At 37.9% G+C, this 25,208-nt stretch overlaps 1 protein-coding gene and 1 long non-coding RNA gene across 5 annotated transcripts in view; both read right to left on the reverse strand.

Annotated features, from left to right (window-relative positions):
- Positions 1 to 7,026, reverse strand: part of Tp63 (tumor protein p63) — a 205,854-nt gene extending 198,828 nt beyond the window's left edge. For all 4 annotated transcript variants that reach the window (XM_021255678.2, XM_004834790.3, XM_004834791.3 and 1 more), the window contains exon 1: positions 6,861 to 7,026. In XM_021255678.2, coding sequence (XP_021111337.1) covers positions 6,861 to 6,922 — 62 coding nt within the window. In that variant the 5' untranslated portion in view covers positions 6,923 to 7,026. The remainder of the gene's footprint in view (positions 1 to 6,860) is intronic.
- A 4,902-nt stretch (positions 7,027 to 11,928) lies between these two features.
- The window catches only part of LOC110349397 (uncharacterized), a 29,095-nt gene continuing 15,815 nt past the window's right edge, over positions 11,929 to 25,208 (reverse strand). The window contains exons 3-4 of the long non-coding RNA XR_002395319.2: positions 24,374 to 24,443; positions 11,929 to 12,879 (exon numbers count right to left, since the gene is read on the reverse strand). This is a non-coding gene — a long non-coding RNA (uncharacterized LOC110349397). The remainder of the gene's footprint in view (positions 12,880 to 24,373; positions 24,444 to 25,208) is intronic.

Raw genomic sequence — 25,208 nt, forward strand, 5'->3', positions numbered from 1 at the left:
TTGAGCTTCAGAACAGCTAATCAGAAACTTGGCTTTCTTGTCCTGAAACAGAGATAGAAAATTGCTACTTTAATCTTACAATCCATTTCAGTTTTAAGTAAAGCGAGAACATGAAGTCTCCCTTTGAGAAGGATTGTGTCTCTGCTGTTCGTTGTTTAGGTACATTTTTATGATCTTCTATTAGGGGATTGTCTCAAAGTTTGCCTCACTGAAGGAGTGGGTTTCAAAATTGGTGCACAAATAAGGGAATCATCTAGACTATTTGATAAAAATTCTGATTTTTACTTCCTTCCTTGCACGCCCAACAATCCCCAAAACAAAAATCAATAGCAAAGCTTAGAGCACCAGAATGACTAGAACGGTTTCTCCAAGGGTTGTAAGATGACTACCCAAATCAAAATTCTTTTTGTTACAGTGCAATTTCAAGGTTCCCCCTAAATTTGTCAAGTCGTAGTCACAGAGTATGGATGTAGCACCTCTCCCTATACCTGACAACATGAGGAGTGGACACGCATATCCCGTTTCCCACTTCTAAATTTGGGCTTTCAAATGTTGACGGTACCATCAAGGAGTCAAATCTCTCTCTATGTAAGACAATTGGAGGAATTTTAATAGAACCCAACAACAAAAATCACTCTTCCAACTTGCAGTCTCTAGGGTGGGTGCTTGCACCTGGATCTGCGGAGAGATTTCTAGGGCCCCTGTACCTTTCCCCACACCTTGTACTAAATTCCCCTTTGAGTTTCCTGTGCTCTGGGACTGTATCTCACTGAAAACTTCTACCTTCCTTACTCTGTACCATAAAAAACAAAATGAATTCATAGAATAATTCAAACAAATAAATCAAAACAAGGCATAGTTTTGGTTCCCCTGGCTCTGGTTTGGGGAATGAAAATCCTTTACCCAATAGATTAATTTCCTATCATTGCTACAGTTACCACCAACTCAGCAGCTTGAGCCAACCCGAATTTGTTATACTGTAATTCTGTAGGTCAGAAGTCACACGTTCTCAGTGGCTGAAATCAGGGTGTTTGTAGGGCTATGTGCCCTTTGGAGGGTCTAGGGGAAAATCTGTTTCCTTGCTTTTTTACAGCGTTTAGATGCTCTCTCTACCATTCTAAGATCATGACTCCCTCGCATCCTTAAAGCCAGCAGTAGCCTCTAAAGTCTTTTCACATCCCAGCAGGTTGACTCTTCTATCTCCCACTTCTACTTTTAAAGGCTCTTGTGATTACACGGTGCCCACGTGGACAATCCATATCAGTCTACCTATTTTAAAATCAGCCATTAGCAGTCTTCATTTCATCTACAACCTTAATTCCTCTTGGTCACACAACATAACATATCCGCAGGTTCCAGGAATTAGGATGTTGCTGTCTTTGAAGGCCATTATTCTATATTATTATATCACATCTGCCTCCCTCCCAGGTAGATAGGGTACAGAATGCATTGGGAAACATTTTGTGAACCAGGAAATTTTACACAAATCTAATAAAATGTTGTGTTCTAGGTTGGATGTCACACTGAACTGGAGTCAAAAGACTTAAATTATCACCAAGGTTTCACTAGTATTTTGTTGTGTGATCTTGGGCAACTCATTTGGGATTCAGATTTCTGAGAACTGAGAGAGACAAGCCAAAATGATGTCAAGATCCATAATAACTTTGTTCTTCATTTAAGTCACTTCACAGAGAAATGAAAATCAAGGTGCACCTACAGGAGGACACAGGCATTTGGGAGGACACAGCCCACTAGCATGCAACATACATCACTACAACTGAACAGCCAGTGCTGCATTTCAGAGTTGATCTGGCTTAGCTTTAACTCACAAGGTCCTAGTTTTGAAAGAGCAGATGAGAAGTTACCCCTAACTTAGAAGGATCTTTGATCTGGATAGTTTAAGTAGTTTCCTGAAGGTCACACAATCAGTTATGGTGGAGGTTAGACTGAACTAGATCTTTGACAGATCTAGTTCTGTCTATCACTCCATCACTTAGATCATCACAAATGACAGATCTGTTATCACAGATGACAGATGACTCCATTCGTCATCTCTCCATCACTTCAGTGGACCTGAAGCTTAAAAGAGCACAGAGTTAGTTTCTCTGGTGTGAGAAACTGAAAGTGTAAATAAGGACTAAAAGGTATAATAGATAATGTGAAATAGGAAGAAAAGGGGCAAAGGGAAAGGGGAAGTGGCAGGGGTATGGGAAAGGAAAGAAGGGAATGGAATTAATATGAGAAAATGAAAAAATGGAAACAAAGTCTTTGTAAATAGGGAGGGATGGAGGGGTGGAAGGGAGGGCAGGGGAATGGGGGAAAAATGTAAGAACCAGGAGAGATTATGTAAAGGTACAAATTTCCAATGATGAATGTCATTATATTGCATACCTTAAATGTACCAATAAAATTAATTTTAAAAAGAGCACAGAGCTAAAATACACTGTAGTACTGGCTAAGAACAGTTATTCTTAAAGGTATTATAAAACTTTTTCTTGTGAAAATTTTAAGAGTTTGAGGCACTTTATCTTGATTATTACTAATGGACATATTAGACCCTGTAGATAAACTGTACCTTAATATTCCTCTAATTAAAGAATGTCTATTTCTTCCCATCCTCTACTTTGCTTCACTTTAAGTATTGACTATGAACAGCACACTCAGATTCCAGCATAATTCCTTTCAGTTGGACAGAGATACGAGGTCATTATGGAGATACATACAACCCAGTCTTCTCATGGAAATAGATGGTTACACCTTTTATCTCACAGTAGAAATGATATTACTAAGTCTTCATAAAGTACATTATGGGTACATGTTTTATCTTTGTCCTTGCTCCCATCCTGGAAGGAAAGAGATTAATCAGAAGTCAGGGATAGGACATGGCTCTCTGAAATTAGCAGTGGCTAGAAATGGTTACCACCCCTAAGCTTGAAGAAAAGACAGGGTAAGGAGTAGTTGCTCGAGTCCAAGAGCCCTGGACCTACAGTGAGGACCTTTAACAGGATCTACACCCTTTAATAGAAAACCTAACAGGGAGAGAGTCAAGGAAACTAATATCCCCACTGTGCTCTACTCCTGCACTTCAACCTCCCACTGGAGGTGCCCAGTGGTTGGGCTCAACAGGAAGCCAGAGGAGAAAGAACTGATAGCACAATATTTAGAAGGCAGCTAGCTCACTGGGGCACAGAACAAGAAGGATGAGGCAGGGCGCAGAGGGGAAGTGGAGGACACTCAAAACAGAGATGCATCTGACTGGGTGTGACTCTATCAAAGGAAATGATCTGGAACTGTAAGTTAATTGCCATCATCTTTTCTTTCAGTATATATTTAAAAAACATGGTTAATGAAGTTGACCTTTAAGCGAAGAAAGCATAAAACTCACAATAAATGTGTAATTCACACAAGAAACACTTCTTACTGTTAACAATATTTAATAGTTTGATGTTTCTTTTGAGGAGAAGGTGACTGAGAAAAATAATACAAAACGTTTTACAAGGGGATTAGATTGTAATGGTGTTTATATTTATTTTATTTTTAGACTCCAGTTATTGCAGTACTCTATATTTAACCTTGACTTATTTTCATCATTTTAACTGCTTTATTTTATGAGAAGACACTTTGAGAGTTGTAATCTGTCACCAAATTACTTGGTTATAAAATCTGTTTTACAAACTAGATAGCCATTCTAAAGCTGAAGAATTCAAAAAGGTTTAAATAATGCCCCAAGCAGTAAGTTCACAAAGATTTAGCTGCTGAATGTTGAATTTTAGATTATTTTTAGTATTTACCTAAACAAAACAACAAACAAAACTCATTAGTGTATAGTTTTCGTTATTAAGGAAATGGTAACTAACTTGTGGACTTATTTATTGATCTTGTCTAATTTCATTCATGCTTTGATTTTTTATTAAAATTAAGTTACTAATGAAATGACAACATCCATGATTTTGTCCACTTTCGCTTGTTCTCTATAATTGTCAGTTTCATCAAAAGACAAATCTATTCATCAACATAGTTCTAACTACTTTTTTGATTTTCAGAAAATTTTTTGCAAAGATTAAAGGTCAATTACTATTAGCGATGCAAGGTTCCAAGTTTGATCCCCAGTACCAAAAAAAGTCAATTATTATTAAGCCACAGCACAATTAAATGCATTATAATACACTTCCCTAGTATGCATAAGGCTCTGGGTTCAATCTCAAGCACTGAGGAAAATAAAAGCATAATAATGTGTCAATATGTTTGAGTAGAAGGGTAAAGAGGATAAAATGTCAGTTTTAACAGTGAGAATGGTAAGTGTGCACTTTTGAAATGTGTAGTAAAACTGGCTTTTTTGAATGGCATTAACATTCACCAATTAATAATATTAGCATGTTATTTATTCTATTCCTTGATAAAAGGAAATTCATGTGTTAGGATAACTCCATATTAAAAATACCAAGATAGTCTGTTCTTTCTTTAAAAAAAAAACCTGCTTTCACGATTTCTTTCTAAACACAAGGTCAGGAAAGACAAATTGATGTATGTAGATGACTATGATTATGGAATGATTAAATTTGGTCTTTCTTAAAATAGATTTTGTAAACTGAGAAGTACCAGAGTTGTCTGCTTAGAAAAACCAACTGATATCCATTCGCTCATTGAGCATCAGAGAGAATATTGTTTAATACTCGCTTTGACAATATACAGTATGAAACCAATGTCATACTGTCTCCTTCATCCGCTCATGTATTCACCGAGGGAAAAAAGTGATGATTCATCCCTTCAACTATGAGACAAAGCAGTTAAAATATTTGAAGAGAGTGTATGTGATATTAAATATATAAGCACAATAGTAAAATAAACAAAAAATATAGACACATTTTATTCATTTTTGTATTTGCAATGCCTCAGGCACAGCTTAGTAAAGATAGTTCCCTCCTCTATATCAGATAGTTATCTGATAGTTAACATTCCATTACAAATGAGAACTGCGTATTCTAGCTTTAAACAATTTATTATTCAAATACATGTTCCCTGACCATTCGGAACCACAAACTCGCAGGTCTGCATTTGTTCCTGTTCTTTCCTACAACTGGTGCTCACCATGTTTAAGGTTTGGGGGATTCTATGAAAATATAATGCTATTTAAAATCACTACTATTGTTTATAATTTTACAATATATTTAAAAATGAGATGACATCTGCTCCAAAACAAACTGGTTATCAGCACAATATGAAAAGCAATTTCCTTATTTATTTAGATGATTCTCTCATCAATCACTAGAATTTCCCTAGACAAAGATGTGCAGGGTTGAAGTATGGGATGCTAGTCAGTATTTGAGTTTTTTCTAAACCTGTTGTGGTTCCAAGTACCTACTTTAGGAAAGATGTTTGCAAACAAAATGTTGTAAGGGTGAGGGTTTCTCACAATTATGTTCTTAGGAATATTACTTCAAATGGTGTTTAATGGAATAGGTGATTTTGACATTGGAAAAAACCATTGAGAACTAGGTAATGATTAGAGTTCTCTTTTTTGTTTCAGCTTAATCTCCAACTCCAACTAAATTTAACTTTCAAGATATCCAAGAAGATAAATTCTAGGATAATTCATTTGGGCTGAAAATCTGTTTGTGGTAGATTGCAAGGCAGGGATTAAATCAACATTCACATTTCCCATTTCAAGGTGGAAGACCCAAATCAATCAATCTCTCTCTCTCTCTCTCTCTCTTTCTGTCTCCACCATTCCATTTACCTTTCTGCCCTAATGTTCCACTTTGGTTTTCTTGCACAGCCCACCAGAAACCTCATGGGAAGAAGAGCAGTCTACATAATCCATGTCAGTGCTCCACATGGTGGTGAATACATTAAGAAAACTGATCACACATCTTTCATAATCTGCTAGGCAATGCTACAGTAACTAAGTCCTGTCCAGAGCCATCCGACTCCACTTCTAGTATGAGGCTCCAATAGGCACAGGTGGCAAATGTCAAGTTAACCCCTTTCTAACCTTGCCATTTTCAACACTCAAACAAGCTCTCTCATTAGTCTTATAAAATAAAGTATGAAATTCCAACATCACATCTCATGCTGTTAAATTAACAACATCACACTGCTACATACGACTTGAATATCTTCCATAGCTTTATGACTGGAAAAACACTGTTCAGATTTCATTTACCAGTTTAAAAATAGCAAACTCTAATTTGAAACATTCTCTCTCTCTCTCTCTCTCTCTCTCTCTCTCTCTCTGTCTCTCTCTCTCTCTCACACACACACACACACACACATAAATACACAATTGTGCGCTATCACTAATATTCCATCTCAGTCCTGGGCAAATATTTCTTCCTACAAATATAAATAAAATTCAGTATAATCACAGGTTTTATCAAAAGATGATGTTTGTTATGAAACAAATCAACAATAAAATATTCCTGAGAGCGAAAATGACAAATCACAACCTGCTTTGTGTAACAATGGCTATGTTTCTACTTTTAATATACAAATGAAAATTATTCAGTGTTAGTTTTGATTTGCAGATTATCCATAAATTATTATATTTCTGCCCAATGGAATTTCTACTTCTTGGGTGGGTGGGTATTGAGCAAAGCAAGTAATACATTTTATACATCTTAAAATGACGTGATAATTTTTAAAAGTGGTTGTCTTCAAATTTTGTTACTTCACAGGTCCAGAGATAAATTAAAAGAAATTTAGAAAAGTTGCCCACAGACCAATTTGAGTCCACATAAAATCTAAACTAATATCCCTGAGCTCCCTAAATGAGGGCCCTTATAGAGCACTGCAGAGACACTTATAATACACAAGGCACTCCAATTAAGTTTCGATAGAAGTTATGTCACATTTAAACTCACCGCTGGATGTAGGGGTCAGGGCAGTACTGTAGGGTAGCACACCGTGACGTTTCAAAATTCATTTCCTTCAACTCTCTTTGATATCAACAAATGGAGAGCAGTGGTATAAAATATACACATATACCTGTGTATATGTAGATTTATAGCCAGAAAGCTAAAAGCAATAGGGTCAAATGCCATCAGACATGGAAGTTTAGACACTTCCCCCTTCACACATATTTGCAAAGAGGCGGAGCATTTCTTCTTTTTAGCCAATGACATTCATCAGGTGACCAAAACATCATAAACAGTTGATTCTTACCAGCTGGGCATCTTCTCTAAAGTTGTTCCTCCCCCTCCACCAGGGCTTTAGAGTCCTTGACGTATAGTAGCCACACTTGTTGGCAATTTGGAAGCATCTCTGAACTTCTGATCTCGCTCGTGATTGGATGTTGGCATGAATGGCATCAGAGTTTAATTTCAGCAGCCTGGACTTTTGTAACAGAACCGAGCTGATGAGTGTCTACCTCACGCCAGCTACATACCATTTCCTTGTACCTGGGGACTGATTCGATTTGAGAGCTTCTGCGACTGCTTCAGGGGCCAAAATGTTGTGCTGTTTTGGAGAGCTGCTTAGGGAAGGGTTTTTTCATCCTTCCCCTCCCCTCCCCCCTCCAGCCTTCCTTTCAGCCAACCGCCTGTTGTGGTCACAATCTCAAATAGCAAAGACAGGGAAATTCCTTGATTATATTTAACCTAGAACTCACTCTTCGTCTCAAATAAGAGAGATATCTGTTCACATCTCCTTAGAAATTTTGTCTGCCCCAAATAAAGGAAAATAACTTTTAATGACTTGTCTAAATATTCTACCTCAAATACATCCATACATATGTTGTAATTTTCTTAAAGGGATGTTAAAATGGGAAATCATGTACTCTTTCAGAATCTTTTAAAGCTTGTGAAATTATTTCAAATATCCTGTTAATAAAACTGTTCTAGTTTATTTTGGTTTCTATCAGTTTGTTTCACTCAGTTTGTTTCACTCTCTTTTGTCTCATTTTTTTTTCTCTTTTTGGTTTTGCTTTGGCTTGCTTTACTTTCAAATAAAATCATAACATTGTTCATACATACAGAAATTCACTAATATCGGTGAAAGTGTACATACAGAATTATTTCTTTCCTTTCTGAATGTGAGCTGTAAAACTACCCTGGTTCTGTGGATTTGGAAATTGAATGAAATATGATTCAGAAGCTAAATTAGAATAGACTGCAACAGGAAAAAAAAAAAAAATCACGTGCCCAAGTGTCATTAACATGACCAGTTCACATTTTCTATTTGTCTCCAATCACAAAACACCTGTAAACTAGTCAACCAGTAGATAGGCAAGTTGTGAGACAATCTGAAGTCCTTTTTGGAGCAATGTGACATTTCCCTATAAGTAATTCTGGTTCAAAATGTGTTTCATAAAGATGTTTTACTTGTTGCTTCAGCCAGGATGGAAGGAAGAAGCTATTTAAAACTTGACATTCTCTTCCTTTACTTAGCCCAAGAGTGTCTAACATCTGTGAATTGTGAAATTCACAAACATGCCGGCCTGAGCCCCTGCCAAATCAAACAGCTTGTTCTACAAAATGTGAAACTTGAAGGAAAGATCATTTGACTGATTAATTATATATTTGCTAATTGGAGTGAAAGTTTTTGGCTCTCTTCCCTGCTATTGGCAAATACAGATGACCTAAATACAAAGTTCTTAAATTGAAAACAATCCATTTGCTGCAATCACGACCAAATGATTCCCTCACACAGGTCATTGATATTTTCATTTATAGAATGAATGAAATGCTGATTCCAAGCACAATGGTGTTTCTCAAGTTTTCATGTACCTGTCAGTCACCTGGAAATCTTTTTCACGCAGATGCTGGCTCAGGAGGAAGCCTGACACTACGCATTTCTAACACAGCCCCAGCTTATTCTCCCATGGCTGGCCAGTGTTCCACACTTGACAGGAGCAAGGTCTTGTGCTTTGCCCAGGTCTTATTTACAGTTCAGTGGTTCTAGAGAATGAAGAAGAGCTCTTATATTTTCAATTTCCATCCAAGGCTATAAAGACTCTCAGTTGATTTGCAAATATTCTTAGTGCATATTTTTATATACATATATTTTTAATTTTAGAAGTTTTACCACAAACCCATTCACAACATGGGAAAATAAGTGACAAATATACTATAATTACTGTAACTGCCTCTTAGCTTTCTATGGCATCCTTTCCCCGCAGGAGACTCAGGTGACTGTACAAATGTATAAATTATGTCTTTGCTATGCCAGTTAGACGCTTTTCAGAGGCTTTAAGTGTTTTAGGCAAAGATTGCAATAGAATAAGTTAAATAGAAGCCTGGGAGAAGGTAATTGCCTTTCTGGCCTGCCTGATGGAATGATGTTTGTGAACATATTTGATTTCTATGAAGCAGTGGAGAAAGGGCTTTGTGAAGCAGCAGTCAGTGGTGCTTAGGGTCTGGAACAGTGGACCTAAGGGACAGGAACACTTTTTCCTTCTCAACTTCTAGCAGCCAAAACTGTACCCTCTGCCAAACTCAGATATTCCTCATACAAACACGTCTCACTTACATCCATCACATTTAGTTCACAACTTATTCTTCATGCTCTCTCTCCAGTAGGTTACATCCTTCTCTGGTTGCTCTCCTATCTTGGATCACATTTTGCTTTATCAGAGGTGTTTTCAAACCTCATCTGAATGTCCTTCAGAACCTCAAAAGTCTCCCTCATCCCTCCAGATAAAAGTAACCTGTTCTAACTTCCTAAATCATTATACTGTATCCACATTTCTTTGCGTGACTCTATCTACAGTTCCCACGGGACTGTATGTAGCTAGTTTTGAGTAAAGTTCATTTCCTGTTCTGGACTATGAACAGTCAGACCAGGCTGGCTATTAGATTCACTTTGTATCTTTAGAGACTGTGAAATATTGCAAAGTGAATTAATATGCTCATATCCTTGTAAAAATCACCTAATGGCAAGTATTGCAACTGATTAAAATAATTTCTATAAAACACTTGAGTTTTTAGAATCAGTTTTATGATGCCTAACTTTCAGACAATGAAATTCACTAGTCAGAAGTGTTCAGTTTAAGGCATTTTGAAACATTATGCACCATGATTCCTCCAGCATAATCAAGCATGAAATTTTCCATTACCCCAAAATTCCTCATAGCCCTTTGCCATTCCACCCTCACTGCTGTCCTTAGACAATCACCATTTTGCTTTTTGGAAATTAAATGGATATTTTTTGTAGCATGTTATCCAATAGAACTTTCTATGAGGAAGACAATATTTTATACTTGCTTGGCTTTTCTTTTCTGTTTGGTACTAAGGACTAAACCCAGGATCTTTTGCATTGAGATCCACTCCCAGCCCCTTTTAATTTTTATTTATTTATGTAATTTCAAGGCAGAGTCTCTCTAAGTCACTAAGTTGACTGGGCTTCACTTAAATTTGTGATCCTCCTACCTCAGCCTCCCAGAGTGCTGGGATTACAAGTGTCCAGCTTAAATTTGCATTTTCTGATATAGTTGCTTTGAATTACATGAAGCTAATGTGATTGAGAAGCAAAATTTATTTTTTATTTACTTTTAATCAATATAAATTTTAGTAGCCACATGTGGCTAGTGACCACTATGTTAAACATCACAAAGCTAGAATGTCACATAAATGGAGGCTCGTAGTACATATTCTTCAGTGCCTGTGTTCTTTTTGCACACTGATGCTATTGTTTTGAGACGCAGCTTGTTGTTAACTGTATCAGCGATCTAGTATTTTTTGTAGATGTTAACCATATGAATTGTTGATGTATAATTTGCATATAATGACTAGTGTTCTTTTTTTGGACAATGAAGAACAAATTATAGTCTTACATACTCAATTATGGCTATAACTAGAGTCCAGTAGGCTTTTTAAAAGCTCAGTGATAATACAGCCCTGAACTTGCTCTTGGTCCATTTGAGTTATCTAGAAATGTAGTAGATCCTTCCTTGCAAGAATACTATAACTCTAAAGGAGATAGGTTATGTTCCTAGTGGAAAGAAGTTGGCTAATCTGTGTTTGCCTGGGTTCTGGTCCTAATTTACTTTCAGACCCTAATCAAGTAGTCTACTCTCTTTGAAAATTAGATTCTTTATTTTTAAAGAGCAAAGATGTATCAGTTAGAACTTTTTCTGTGTAAGCAATAGAAACTAACTTTGCTTAGCTAAAACCAACACTGTGAAAACAGGTAAAAAGAAACATGAAAATTCAGAGTGTAAGAAAACATTGATAATTAGGTATTATAAAGGGCCAGAACCAGGATAGTTGTAGAGACCTCATTAATAGTAATGAACACAGATTTAGTTCACAGTGCCAGTGAGAATAACTCAGTTCCCACAGATTGTTTATACTTGAGTCACTGAGTTTAAGATTCAAATTCCCATAGGAGAGATGCCATGTTGGGTCAGGAAGAGCCCGAACACCTTGACTGATACCTTCACCTTGACTGCAGAAAGAGCTTTCAAATGAAAATAGAGGTTCTGTTAGCCAAGAAAAAAGTGGTAGGTGATGGGCAATGGGGAACCACAGATGTTGCCATGCAAGTCTTGAATCATTTGATCTTGCGTGTTCCCTAGAGCTCTGCCAGGCTGTGTGTGTGTGAGCACTGCATTGTCAGAGAAGCCGAATTCCTTTGTGTCAGGTGGCTGAACCTCAGGCTCTGCCCTCAGCAGGTCATCCTGACCTGTACCACTTTTTTTAAATAGGAGAATTAGGAGAGAACCTTCTAGCATACAACTTGGTAGAATCAATATACAAATGTCTCCAAAATTGAAGGAACTGAAAAGCTTGATAATTTTTAGTTATGTAGTACTTTTCTGTCCATAACCTTAGTTCTACCAATCTCTTCTTTATAGAAGAGGAAACCAAAGCTTGGCTTTGGTGTGTGAGTGGGCGGGGGGTGGGGGGATCCAACTAATTCTTCCAACTTTGTGTTCGGTAAGTATAATATTTCCTACAGCCTGACAAATAGGAAGAAAGCTGGGTCTGGAAATTAAGCGTACTGGAAAGCAACCAATTTTTTGTTTTAATTCAATGAAAAAGCAAATACATCGCAAGCTTAGCCATGTGGTTCATCAGATTTAACCTCTACATTTTTGCAGGTCCTAGAATTCATCAAAGAGAAAACTGTAGTTAAACTAATGTCTTAGATTCCACTGTGAAGAAAAAGATGCTTCTGGGGGATATCCTGAGGAAAAGGACTTTTCTATTCAGAGGGCCAGCAAGGAAACACAGAAACCAATTGGCCAGGGAGGAGGCTGGCAGTTTCCCTCACAGACAAACCTGATACCCTCCAAATCACACCCAGTGTCCAAAAGCAATGTGGGTGGGCTGCTTTTGCAGACATCCCTGAACAGCTGTGTGGAGGCTGCTCCTCACTCCCACCCATCCTTTGCACAAAGCCCACTGAGCGGCAGATAAATAAGGAAACACAGGAAGTCCTTATTTGGCACTTCCCAGATTTTTTTTTTTTTGTCTGAGCCATTTGTCCAATGAGGATCAGATGCACCTTTACACTAACTCCTTCTGCGTGTGTCTCCTAACATGAAGAAATCTCTTGCCTCGTCCCAGTCCAATCACTGAAATCAGGAAATTAACAGCCATAAAATACTCTACACATTTTGCTCAGATTTCCCAGTTGTTTGTCCCAAAATGTCCTCGTAGCAAGAGAAAATCCTGCCAGTTGTTCTGTTTTGTTAGTATCTTTTAATTAGGAACAGATCCCGGGACTCTGCGTTTTGTGACACGGAGATCTTTGAAGGGCTCGGGACCGTCGCTGAATGTCCCTAAGTTCAGTTTGACTGGTGTTTCCTCAGGATGCGATTCAGTTATGCTCTTGTGGCACTGCTGCAGCTCGGTGCGTCATATCAGGAATCGCTCAGCTTTCGAGGCCCATCGGTGGGTTTTCCCCAGCCTTCCTCTCTGAAGTGGATTTACTGTGAACCTAAAAATTTAAATGTCAAGATTTACACAGCCCCTTCCAAGGTCCCCAGAGCAGACTAGCACTTTGTGAAATGTACAAATGTGAAATGTTTAACTGTATCCTTTTGACATTACCACACCTTTCTATTCTAATTGCCCCTTCATCGCCTTTCATTTCAAAGTTGTGATAGAGCAGCCATGGGATTGCTAAGATCCAGCCAAAGTAAAATGAATGGGGAATAATTTAAGATTGGGTTTGAAAGGACACGTGTAGGTGATTTGTAATTACGTTTTTGTAGAGTTAAATTATCACTGTTTATACTGGAACAGGAATGGCTTTTAAGGATACTGTCAGTGCCCAAGTGTTGATTCAGTATATGTGGCATATCACAATATCTCCTCTTGTATTGGGCAGGGGAAGTGTTTGAATGTCTCCTTTTATCAGGCATGCAAAAGTGTGAATGGAGAAATCAATAACATTGATATTCATTCACAACCCAAAGTTCTGTCCTCTGTGTTATTCACCATATACAATTATAAATGCACTGTACATCATAGGGTTACTTATGAGAAAAATGCATGGGATAATGGTTATAATTATTTTTGTGTTTGTGGGAATACAAACATGTCTAATACTACAAAAAGTAAGCATGTCTATGAACTCTTCAATTTGGGCTGTTAAAGAAAAGGCTGTATACATTATACTCAAGAATTTTTCCCAAGAACCTATGATAATACAAGTGTAAATGTTTAAAGGCTATTTTTTTTTTTTTTTTTTTTTTTGGTACCAGGGATTGAACTCGGGACCTTGCGCTTGCGAGGCAGGCTACGGAACCACTTAGCTAAATTCGCAGCCCTAAAGGCTATTTTTATATATTATCTATCCATCTATATATCAATGAAATCACTGTGTTCCAGAACGATATATGATGCTATAAAATACTTATAAGATTAAAAAATACAGGTGCAGGATTATCAGGGTCTGGGGAGAGTAGGATAATTTAATGGGTATAGAGTTTTTGTCTTGCAAGAAGAAAGAACTCTCGAAATCTGTTGCATGACAATATGAATATGCTGAACACTACTCAAAAATAATTTACATGATAAACATTGTTCTATTTTATCATACTTAAGTTTAAAAATTAAAAACATGTAGGTGACTGAAGGAATCAATAGTGAGCATAAACATTAAGTGTAAAAAAAATGCAAGACTAAGGAGTATTTATTCACAAAATGTATAATAGGTAGTTCTACAATTGTGTTAAAGGAACATGAATTTGCCTGTGAAATTCTAAGAAATACTTTTGTGTATTTTTATCTATCATAATACCTTAGACTTTTATTATGTACAATATTCTGGGTATAAAATAAATGTTGATTTAATTTTTAAAAATTGAAAATGTGTACTGAGTCTTCCAAATAAATTGACCACTAGCTTCTCGTTTCTGATTGTAATGCATTTGTTGGACTCCTCGTTGCAAATAAATGACTGTGGATTTAATTGTGATATGATCTGAATTTCTAGTGTGTTTCTGGTATGATTCCCTCACAGGCTATATAAAACAATCATTTATTTAATGGTTGATTAATAGAAGCAACGTGAGTATTTCTTGAAGGCCCCCCCCCGTGTGCATGTTGGTGTGCTGAGAGTTGTTGGCAGAAACTGGATCAAATAAGGTGTAAATCTCTGTGTTCAAATGACTCCCCAGTAGGGCTAAGAATGATTTTCTTTTCCTTTCTACATCTTATCCAAAAAATAGCTACAACATAGTTGTACCCCAAGTTACTAATGACCAACTTGCTTTCTGGGATTTTTGTTTGAGGTATTTGGTAGTGCGTTGACACTGATAACATAACGCTTACTAGCTTCATGAATCACATGTGGAGGTGGGAAAGTAGAGAATGCACTATTCTTATTTGCTTTTCTGTGGTTAGTTTGAGGCCAAGAGAGACAGCTGTGACTGAACCTCTCCTCAGACACACATTCACAAATTCGTGCCTTGTTGTTTTGATACTGCTCATCAAGAAGTCATAAAAGCCATAATTTCTGGCAGGAAGTGAAATGGATATAAGCCAAGATCTCTATATTCCAAAGCCTATTGCAAGATGATTTCTTCTTGGCATGTAATATCCTGAAATGTAGTGTTTACCTATGAAGCACAGCTTTAAGAAGAGAAGCTAAAGACATTTATAAATGCCTTTTTTTGGTAAATTAACTACTCAAAGTTAAGAAGGAATTTAGAGATCATTTACTTAGGAAAAAAATCTCAGCAGGCAGAATAACTTAAAAATAACAAGCTTTCCTACGGCAGTTGAAATTTTACAGAACACTTGTGCAGACATTATCTCATCATGTCATGTGAAGTCGATGGCTGGGACAAGCGGTGTCATTACCTCCATTTTATGTGTGAGGAAGCTAAGACTCGCACAGCTTAAGACACAAACTCACGATTACATGATCCTATAACCATCAGTAGCTGTGGCATGTAATGCACCCAGCTCTAATCCAGACCTGAAACAATCTATTCAATAAAACAGTATTAATTAAATGCCTACCATATGCCTAGTGTTGCCTAGGGCGCTGAGAAAATAAAGGTAAATAAAGCATAGTTCTTTCTCTTTTCTATAATATTTTCAAAACCAGAATTTTTAGGCTTTGTGATTTACTAGTTTACATCACTTATGTATTGGATAATTACTAAAATCACTGGAAAGTGGTCAGATTAGATGTTATTTTCTCCATCTTATACAGAAAGAGACAGTTAAGGTATTTGCATTAATCATCCAGCCAGATAATGGTAGAGCCAGGATCCTCTGGTAGAACTCAGGTAAACTTGTATCCCTGAAGTTATTACTAACTTCACCCACACCTACTTTGACCCACAAAAGTTTGAGAAGATAAACCTTTGAAATCCTGGAGTCCCATGTATGGTATGTAGCACGTGTCCCTCAGGGTTTTTTTTCCCGGTCCAGTTATCCTGTAATAACATAAGTCCCACAAATACCAGCCCCCAAAGGAAGGCATGAGCTCATGGTCAGCACCCACATTTGGGCCAGGAGTCAAGAATGTTAACTCTGCTTATTTTGAAATCTGGGTCCCACACACTATTCGAGCACGTGGGGGTGGATTCACTGATAAAAGCCTTCTGTGGGATGCAAACGATTCTAAGGGCATCCTTACAGGGAATCCCCATGCCATGACCTCTGAGTGAATCTTGTTTACAGCAACATCTCTGCCAAGTTTCTAAGGGGTGAATTCAAAGCCCTGTATCAGAAGAATAACCTCAGTCTGAAAACGCAGTCACTTCTCGGTGTCTTCAGGTAGTGAACACACTATTTGGTCACTAAGTCACTGATCCATTCAACCCATCTGCATTCTTATTCAGTCATCTGTGGTATGATCCTCCTAAACAGAATGGATAATCTTCCTCATGGACCTGGAATACCATTAATATTATGATACTGATTGAAAGAAAATTATTTTTCAAAGCAAAGATCATCCTTTTGCTTATCATGAAACGCTGATTCTACATAGAAAAATGTGAGGAGGGAAAAATAAAGGAGAAAGTGATGAAGTTGACATTGGCATTTGTACACATATGGATACATATGCGTATGTATGTGTATTATAGGTAGTATACATGTTCACTTTTATACATATTATATTGCACATATTTCTATGTGTGTAATATACCATGGTAATATATGTAATAAATATTTATGAAATTCATATGTATATACAGAGAGAAAATTTATTAACCAAGTTTACCTCCAATTTTTCTTCTTTTTTATCCTGTTTTCTAAATAAACCAGGCAAAATTATTTTTTAAAAAAATAAATCCTCTAATGGAAGAAGCAAAATATGCAGTATATCCTCATGGTGCAGAAGGTATATGTAGACACACTTTCATAGATGCAAAACAAAAGAAAAGGAATCATAACCCTTTGTTAGTAGTTATTTTTAAATTTTAGTGTGAGGAAAGTGTTTTCTTCTTTACGTGTATGTTTCTGTGTTTTCAAATTTTATATATGCCCTATTTTCATAAGATGAAATAACCATTAAAAACACTTTCCTGGAGAATTTTTAGTCATGCAATAAATGTGTCTGAAAAGAAAAATATGTCTTAAACAGTTCCATCCTGTATGAAGCTGTGAAATTAAAAGCCATTGCCTCTGGAAAATGTTCCTGATAAATGAGTGACAAAGATTATGTCGAGATGAAAATGGAATCTAAAAGAATGTTTCCAATTTCCAGATAAATCGCCTTGGACATCTACATGGAGGATTTATGCCAAGGAATGGGAAAGCCTTACTCTCAAGTTGATTTGAAATAGGCCCAGAGGTGCAGTATGAGGTTGAGTGGAGGTCAGAGCGCTTCCATGGGTTTTCTGAGGAGGTAGAACTGTGTGAGCCAGTCACCAGTTCAGGGTGCAGGATTTCACACTGAGTCCTCTCTACTGACAACCACTGGCTCATGAGAAAATATCACCCATTTAAAGTATGAATGAAGCAAAGTCTGGAAATGCAGGGCAGGTCTCCCAATGTGGTGTACACGCTGCCTGCAGCCACACCATGCCACTGTTGCTGGGATACATACTGCTCCCACAGCAAGGTCGCCTTTCCTCAGGGCTGCTCTCCGCCAGTGGCTAAAGCCGGTGGGTTACTATGCCAGACCCATTCTGGTGGTATGTGAGACACTTCTGTGTGGTGATTTTGACTCAAGAATGTTTCATCAGCCTTGTCAAACCTTCCTTAAAGCTGATCATCAGCCTAAAACTCTTGGTAGTGAATTCTTCTTTTCGCTTCTTCATTGCTGAGAGAGAGAGAGAGAGAAGAGAGAGAGAGAGACAAAAGAGAGAGAGAGTGGAAGAGAGAGTTTTTTGCTTTCAGAAATGCCTTTCTTCTACCTCCTTTTTTATCCTCTGCAAGCATTTTTCATAACATATCTTGTGCATATCCAATCCCTTCTTTAGCTTCAAAGCGATGCTAGTGTTGCTGACAGGTGCCAACAATGGGGAAGGATTTGGAGTCTTTGGACTCGCTCACTCTCCTGCAAAGCAGTTAGGATGTTCCCTTGAGGTTGTGTAATATGAACGATTCCTGGCTGAATGCAGGGGCCTAAGTTCTACAGATTTCACTGTTCTTACCCTGGAAAAACATTCCTTGGAGGGGGTAGAATCCTATAGGTGCTGGGATTGGGGCTTTTGTGACATACAGGGGCAACAGTGCCTACCAGGACAGCAGACTTCTGTGGTTATTACTAAACTGTATTGACACCCTGCAGAGATATGGAGAAAATGGGAGCTTTTAACACGTAATTAAAGGTTAAGTGTGAGAGCCAGATGGTCTTTTTGTAGCTTACAAAGAGACAAGGGCTTCATTACAAAAACAAACAAGACTAAGCAGCTGACTAGGAACCTGGTAGTTAGTCACTCCAAAACATTTCAGTGCTCAGCAAAGGCTTATTGAAAACACCTGTTACCTTGAAATATGGGGCAAGGAAATGGGGTGCATTGTTCTGATGAAGACTGCTACACTCTCAGAGATTGTAGATGCACTGCTTTCCCTAGTAGGAGCTTGCACTTGCCTCCTGCAAGACGTCGCAGCGGCCTCTCCATAGAAAGCAGCAGGTATAGCAGGTATCCTACCTCAAGAGTGCCTTTCCTCCCTTTCTTGCCTGCAGTCTTCTAATCAGTGTTAAATTCCAGGAAAAAGAGATGTGCTGATCGTGATAAGCACAAATAGTGTACCAAAAGGGTTGCCAGAATTAGGTAGCATGTACCAGCAGGAAGTAAGAAAATCCCTTGGGTTAGATTTTGAGAGTACATCACTGAAGTTCACTGACATGAGGGCATTGTCTTATGACACAGGCGTTAACACTCTGTCAGCCGCCATGGGCAGGGTGAGTGCGCTGGTAAGGTGTTTCACCATCTGGAGTCTGCAGAAAGTGATGCCCAATGCTAAGTGAGGATGAATTGCATGATTTTCCCTGGAAGGTGGTAGAAAAAAAATAAATCTAAGGGAAGTGGCTATGCTAGAATGGATGGATAACATCAAGGCAGAAGAGCCACCAAGGAAGTATGTTAGATGGGAAGACCAAGAAGATACGTAATTTACCATGGCCACCAAGAATATACTGGGGAGAAGTGTGGCAGCAGTACTAGAAAGAGCTGTTCCAGCTGTTCTCTGTTGCTAACAGTAGGTGGCCAGAGAGGTGGTCACAAAGTTGGGCTCATTCATATCCTTGTGTATGGTGCCCTTCTACTGTTAGGTATTAGGGGTCAAGTGGTGGCCAGGAAACTATAATCACTGCAATAACCAACAAGCAACGATGGATAAACACCTAACAGTGTTCACCTGCAGGGAGCTGCGGAGCTGGTCAGGAGAACAAGTCATCTGTAGAGGTAGAAAAAGTAGGTAGAAATCCAGAGTTCTGCTTGACATCTACAGCCAGAAAAAAAGTGAGAATGAGGCAATGAGAGGCTGAAGGTGTTCATTCCAATAAAAAAATCACAATTTCTTGTGTGCTTCTTTGACCTGAACCAATTTTTAGACCTAGAATCCATTAAGAGAAGAGATATCTGGGTCCCTAGGAAAAAAGAAACCTGTAATGCTTGTATACTGTGGCGATACCTTTAGGCTTCTCTAAAGAGATCTTTGGGCAGGAATTCTTCAGGTCAACTCTGAACTCAGCTTTCAGAAGGATTTTTCTTTTGGTTTAATGCTCTATTGCCACCAGATTATGATACTTATTTCAAGCTCTTTGAATAGGAGCCCACATCTTCATTGGTACTGGACGCTGCAAATTGTATAGCTACTCTTGTCTATAGTTATTGAGCTGGGTGACTACACTGGGTATGGATGGTCTGAGTTGACACTGATAGCAGAAGCACTAAATGTAATCATGGGTATGTCCTGGGAGACAGCTAACACCATCCATGATATAAATGAAATCCTGATTAAAACCTAACTTATAGTGGGTCTATTGTGTCTGGGGAACCAGACAGCGATTATTTTCCGGTCCCCAGTCAATCAATTGGAAATAATATACTAGGCAGTTACAAAGCTACTCATTCTGTGTTTTTAACTTGTGGCGTAGGAGCTATCAGAATGGGAAAGACCAATAGAAACTCTGCATCTGCCCTCTAGTCATTCAGCCAGGGGAGTAAATAAAAAGTAGTATCATCTTTCAGAAAGGATAATGGATATTAGTGTTATTAAATAGTATAAAGGATGTGAAACAATGGTAAGAGGAGTATCATTATTATATCTCTGCTGGATATCCCAGTAGGTCCTGGAAGAACTCAAATGGATCCTAAAATCTAGTTATAGAGTTTTCCAACTCAGTCAAGTAATAGTCTGACAGCAGCTTCCATGGGGAGATAGTATTGATTGACAATGACTCATGCACATGATATGTAGCTATTAGTTTAGTGAATGTACTCTTGTTTTGACGATAAAGGAGGATGAGGAATACTACACATTCATATGGGACATCTAACCATGTTCATTTACATTTGGCCTCAGGGCTGCTATCTCCTTACTCTTTACTATATTGTAGACTGTAGATATGTGGGCTGTTTGGTCAACCCACAGAACATCACACTATATGTTATCTTACATCAATAGCATCATGATGATGGGGCAAGACAACAGCATGTGGCTAATGTGGAGGAATTCTTGAAAAGACACATGTGTCGCACAGGATATGAGAAACATGTCATGAAGATTCAGACTGAATCTTCGGTTAAGTCATGGGATCCATTCGTCAGTAGACTGGAAGAATATTTTTTTCCAGGGCAAAAGAAAAATGGCTTTGTTTTGCACCCCACCACCACCACCACCACAAAGAATGAAGCAAAGAGGCTCATATCTATTTTTGAGCTCTAGAAGCAACACATCCCATGCCTAAGAATGGTCTTCTGGCCCATATATTGGGTGACAAGGAAAGATTCAGGTGTCTTGTGGAAAATGATACAGTGTGAAGCTTAAAGTAAGCCCAGGTGGGGGAATCACAGTGCAGCCCCTGAAATTCTAAGTAAGTCCAAGCCAACTACTATATAGAAAATAATACAGCTACAGTAGCATTGGAAACTTAATAAAGAAGACTAAAAGACCATATGTCTAGAATTGCCTATCATAAGCTGGGTTATTTCAGTTCTTCCACATCATAACTTCAGCCCAGCATCAATCAATCAGCCAAAGGACGAAAATGATACACTCAGGTTGAACACAAGCAGGACCAAAGCTCGAGCTACTGCCTGAGCAGTGACCCAGCTGTCTTTGCTAACCTCAGCAATTCTACCAGTAGTCCTCTCTGCTGTGCACCTAAAATCAGATGGAGGAGGTAGAGAAAGCCTATCCATACTCTTCCGCCAAAGAAAGACAGCCAGATCTGTGCAGAACAAGTTGGGTTTATAATTTATGACAGCAAGAAAGAAAGTACATCATGAAGATTCATGGACTATTGCAATAAGATGTTAGAAATGAATTTTATAGGATTTGGTTTTATACGAGCTTATTTTGGAAAGAGTTCAAGGAATTAGTTTTTCTGTATACTTCATGCTGTCAAAAAAAACAGCACAATTCTATCACTGGGTATCTTATAAGTTAGTTGAGATGGGGAATGTGTGGTCCTTTTGGTGGTGCTTTAGCAACATTAATTCCTTATACTGTGTTAGTAAGTGATAACAAACTTGTCTTGATCCATCCTAATGATGGAGAGGACTTGTCTGATGTTAATTCTGTCAAACTGTGTTCATGTTCAATAAAAGGACCCTGAAGCCTCACTGTGAATTCCAGGACAACTTCTGCAACCCCAGCCCTATCTGATCAACCTGACAGTTAACACGTGGTACAAAAATCCTCCCACTCCACCTCCACTCAGGTACATCCATGCTGTGGACCTCCTTGTCTCCAATCTTTCCAACCCTTTCCTTTTTGTCCCCTGATAATATAATAGACCACTGGTCAGTGCCAGGCATCTGTTTATTATTTTATCACCCCAGGCCATTTTTCCTTCCTTACTAGCTGAGTGGCCAAGTTTACTATGAGCAAATAGTGCCATACCATTCAGTTAGGGCCTGCCCTTCCCTTCTGAACTTCAGATTGGTATACAGATGGGTTGGTTCGGTAAGAGATGAAGGCTTAAAAAGGACACAGTAACCTTCAGGTGTCGTTTGAGAATGACACCAAAAGGCACCAGAGAGAAAAATCTTCCTGAAGGGTAGATTTGCCAATAGTGAACCTGGTCATCCAGTAATATATAGAAAGAGAAGGAAGGAGTCCCGTGAAGAGTGAAGGGAGAAGCATACGAGGTGGAAGGAACAGGCAGAGAAAGCGTAGGAGTGTTCACAGGAGTGGAAGAAGACAGCGCAGTGGGTCAGAGCCAGTGAGAGGGAAAGAGCACAAGAGGAGACTGACTTGTTCAGGAGCCAGTTTATATCAGATTTTTTTTTTTTCTAAACAGTGATGGGAAATTTTTGAAAGGCTTTACTCAAGGATGTGATCTGACTCAATTAATGCTTTAAAAACACTACTCTGGCTTGCCTGAGCAAAACAAGATGATCAGTTAGGAAGTTACCACAATCATCCTTTGGATAAATAACAATGGAAATTGGGACAGGACCCGACCTACTCTGTGAACGGGTTGCATTGTCTGTCCCTGAGTGAGGAGTCACTGTGTGGGAGGATGACACAGCCTTTGTCTCACAGCTGGTATTCTGGTGTCTGACATCAAGCATGGTAAACCTACAGTGCAGTGGGATCAGGGAGGGGTTAATAGTAAAAGATTACCCTCTGTGCTACACCCCTGAAATATCTGCCTTCACATCATCTCTTTTAAAAACCAACTTCTTTAGTCAAATTCTGGTTAAACGTTCTCCGCATGAGCCTCTGTCCCTAATCCAACACGGAAGTAAAGCAAGAGAACCAAAATGGTGGAGGGAAATTAAATTCCTGTGTGCACAGAATTTCTTACAAAGTGATGGAAATGATGACAAAAGAAAGGAGTTCGGTCCCCACTTAGTCTTGCTGGACCAGCAGAGCTGTCTGGGATGCTGTTAGTACCACGCAGCACTTCCTAAAGCACCAGAGACTTCAAGAACACTGGTTAGGCCTGGATGTAGTGCACTGGATTACTCTTCTAAGAAGCCATCAGTGGGTGGTAATGACATGCTCACTCGTTATAACTTACTTCTTATTTATGCCCTATTAAGGGTGTCAACACATTGAACGTTATTCTTTTCCAAGAGAAAGAAGGAAAAGCATTCATTTAAATACACTGAGCTCAAAGTTTGTTTTATATCATGTGAAACACATCTGCTAATTATGAGTGGAAAGCCATCTAAAAGAGGCTTTAATAGCTTGGAAACACTCCAAATGCCCATCGACTGGAAACTGGATAAAGAAGATGTGGTTTTTTTATAAAATGGAGTACTACTCAGCCATAAAGAATGAGAAACTAGAGAAATTTATAGCTAAATGGATGCATATTGAGGCCATACTCTTAAGTGAAATAAATAGGACACACGTGTAAATATCGAATAGTTTCTCTAGTGTGAGAAACTGAAAGTGTAAATAAGGATGAAAATGATTAAAATGAATAATTGATAATTTGAAATAGGAAAAGGTCCAAGGGTTTGGGGATGGTGGGAGGGGAAGGGGAAAGGGAAGAAGGGAAAGGAAAAATTATGAGAAAGAAAAAAAAAAGGAATCAAAGTCTGTGTAAATAGGAAAGGGTGGAGGGGCAGGTAATGGGAGAAAAAATAAGAACTAAGATACATCATGTTCTGGTACAAACACCCAATGATAAATGTTTTTTTTTTTTTATACCTAAAATGTACCAATAAGTATATTAAAAAAATAAATAAAAGAGGCCTTAAGAAGTTAACAAAAATTAAACTAAAGTGATTTCTTATTTATAGATTGTATTTTATTTCAGAAATTTGCCCTTAGTGGTTATAAATTCAGAAAATAAGAGAACTCAGTAGTATAATCTGCCTGGTGGTGACTTGACTGAGAAGGGCAAAAGAATTTATTATATGAAGTTAGAGCATTTCTTCTAGAATTCTAAGATTGATTTTTCATTGTACTCATTCTTTAAGTTTATCTTTGATGGCTGGAGATGGAGCTCAATAGTACTGTGGTTGGCTAGTACGATGAGACCCTGGGTTTGTTCAACAGGATGTAAAAATGAATAAATAAATCTTGAAGGGAAGACTGGAGTTAGAAGGTTGTAAAACTTTGAACATTTACTCTTTTGACTTTACTATTGTAGTGTTGTGACTGTGGGTTCTAGGTGAAGACATTAAAATAAGAATGTATGACCTTATAGATTGGACCTCTAGCTTAGAGTAAAAAAAATGACAAAAAAATCTTCAGGTACAATTTATGTAAATAACTGATAGTATATTTGAACCATTCCTTCCTTAAATTTGTTTGGAAATTTACAAAACGAACAAGTCAAGTTCATTCAACAACCCCAAAAATCAAATATGTAGACATTTCTATATCACCTGCACTTTGTGAAACTTGGATCCATTATACTCTAACCTCCTGCTCAATGCTTCGTCTCTGTATTTCTGGCTGTAAAAGAAACCACAGGTAAGCATGTGTTCAAGGATCCAGACCCATGAGTTGAATTAATCACCAGAAAAGTCATTTTTAGAGCTCTGATGACATGAACTGGATGGATGAAAGTAATGATCTACAGTTTTGACACAGATTTTATCCAAGGCCTTAAATTTTATTTATTTATTTATGTTTTGGGTACTGGGGATCGAACTCAGGACTTTGCACTTATGAGGCAGACACCACTGAGCTTAATCCCTGGCTGCATGGCCTTAAATTTGTATCAGTCTCTTCACCAGGCTGTGACATCTTACTCCTGATATATAACACATGCATACCCACACTCCAACACATTCCACACACAGATCTTTTTTAGAAATCATTTATTAGCAACTGAAATTGATTACCTCCATAAACTATTTTATTTTTAAAAAGTCAAGTTACTTAAACTCATAATATAAAGATTTGTTCCTTTTTTATTTGTTCTAATCAGAGATCTTTTATATTGAACAAGGTAAGACTTTCTCTTTTTATAAGGGCTAACCCTCCAAAAATCTACTGAATTTTATTTTGAGTCAAATAAAATTCTGAATTTTTACCACTTTGTCACCAAATAATAGAATATTAAAATCTTTAATTTCCTGTAGTACTCAATAATTTTTTATGTGCATCCTAAGAGTTACATAAATATATTGAAGTAAAAACTTATAATCTTATAATGGCTATACACTATATTTTGGTATTTCTTTCTGACTTTTCTTCAAAAGCATACAAATTTTT

Source organism: Heterocephalus glaber, unplaced genomic scaffold, assembly GCF_053883595.1.
Source record: "Heterocephalus glaber isolate CG9 unplaced genomic scaffold, H.glaber_assembly_v1.0 deba00001504, whole genome shotgun sequence".
Taxonomy (NCBI): Eukaryota; Metazoa; Chordata; class Mammalia; order Rodentia; family Bathyergidae; genus Heterocephalus; species Heterocephalus glaber.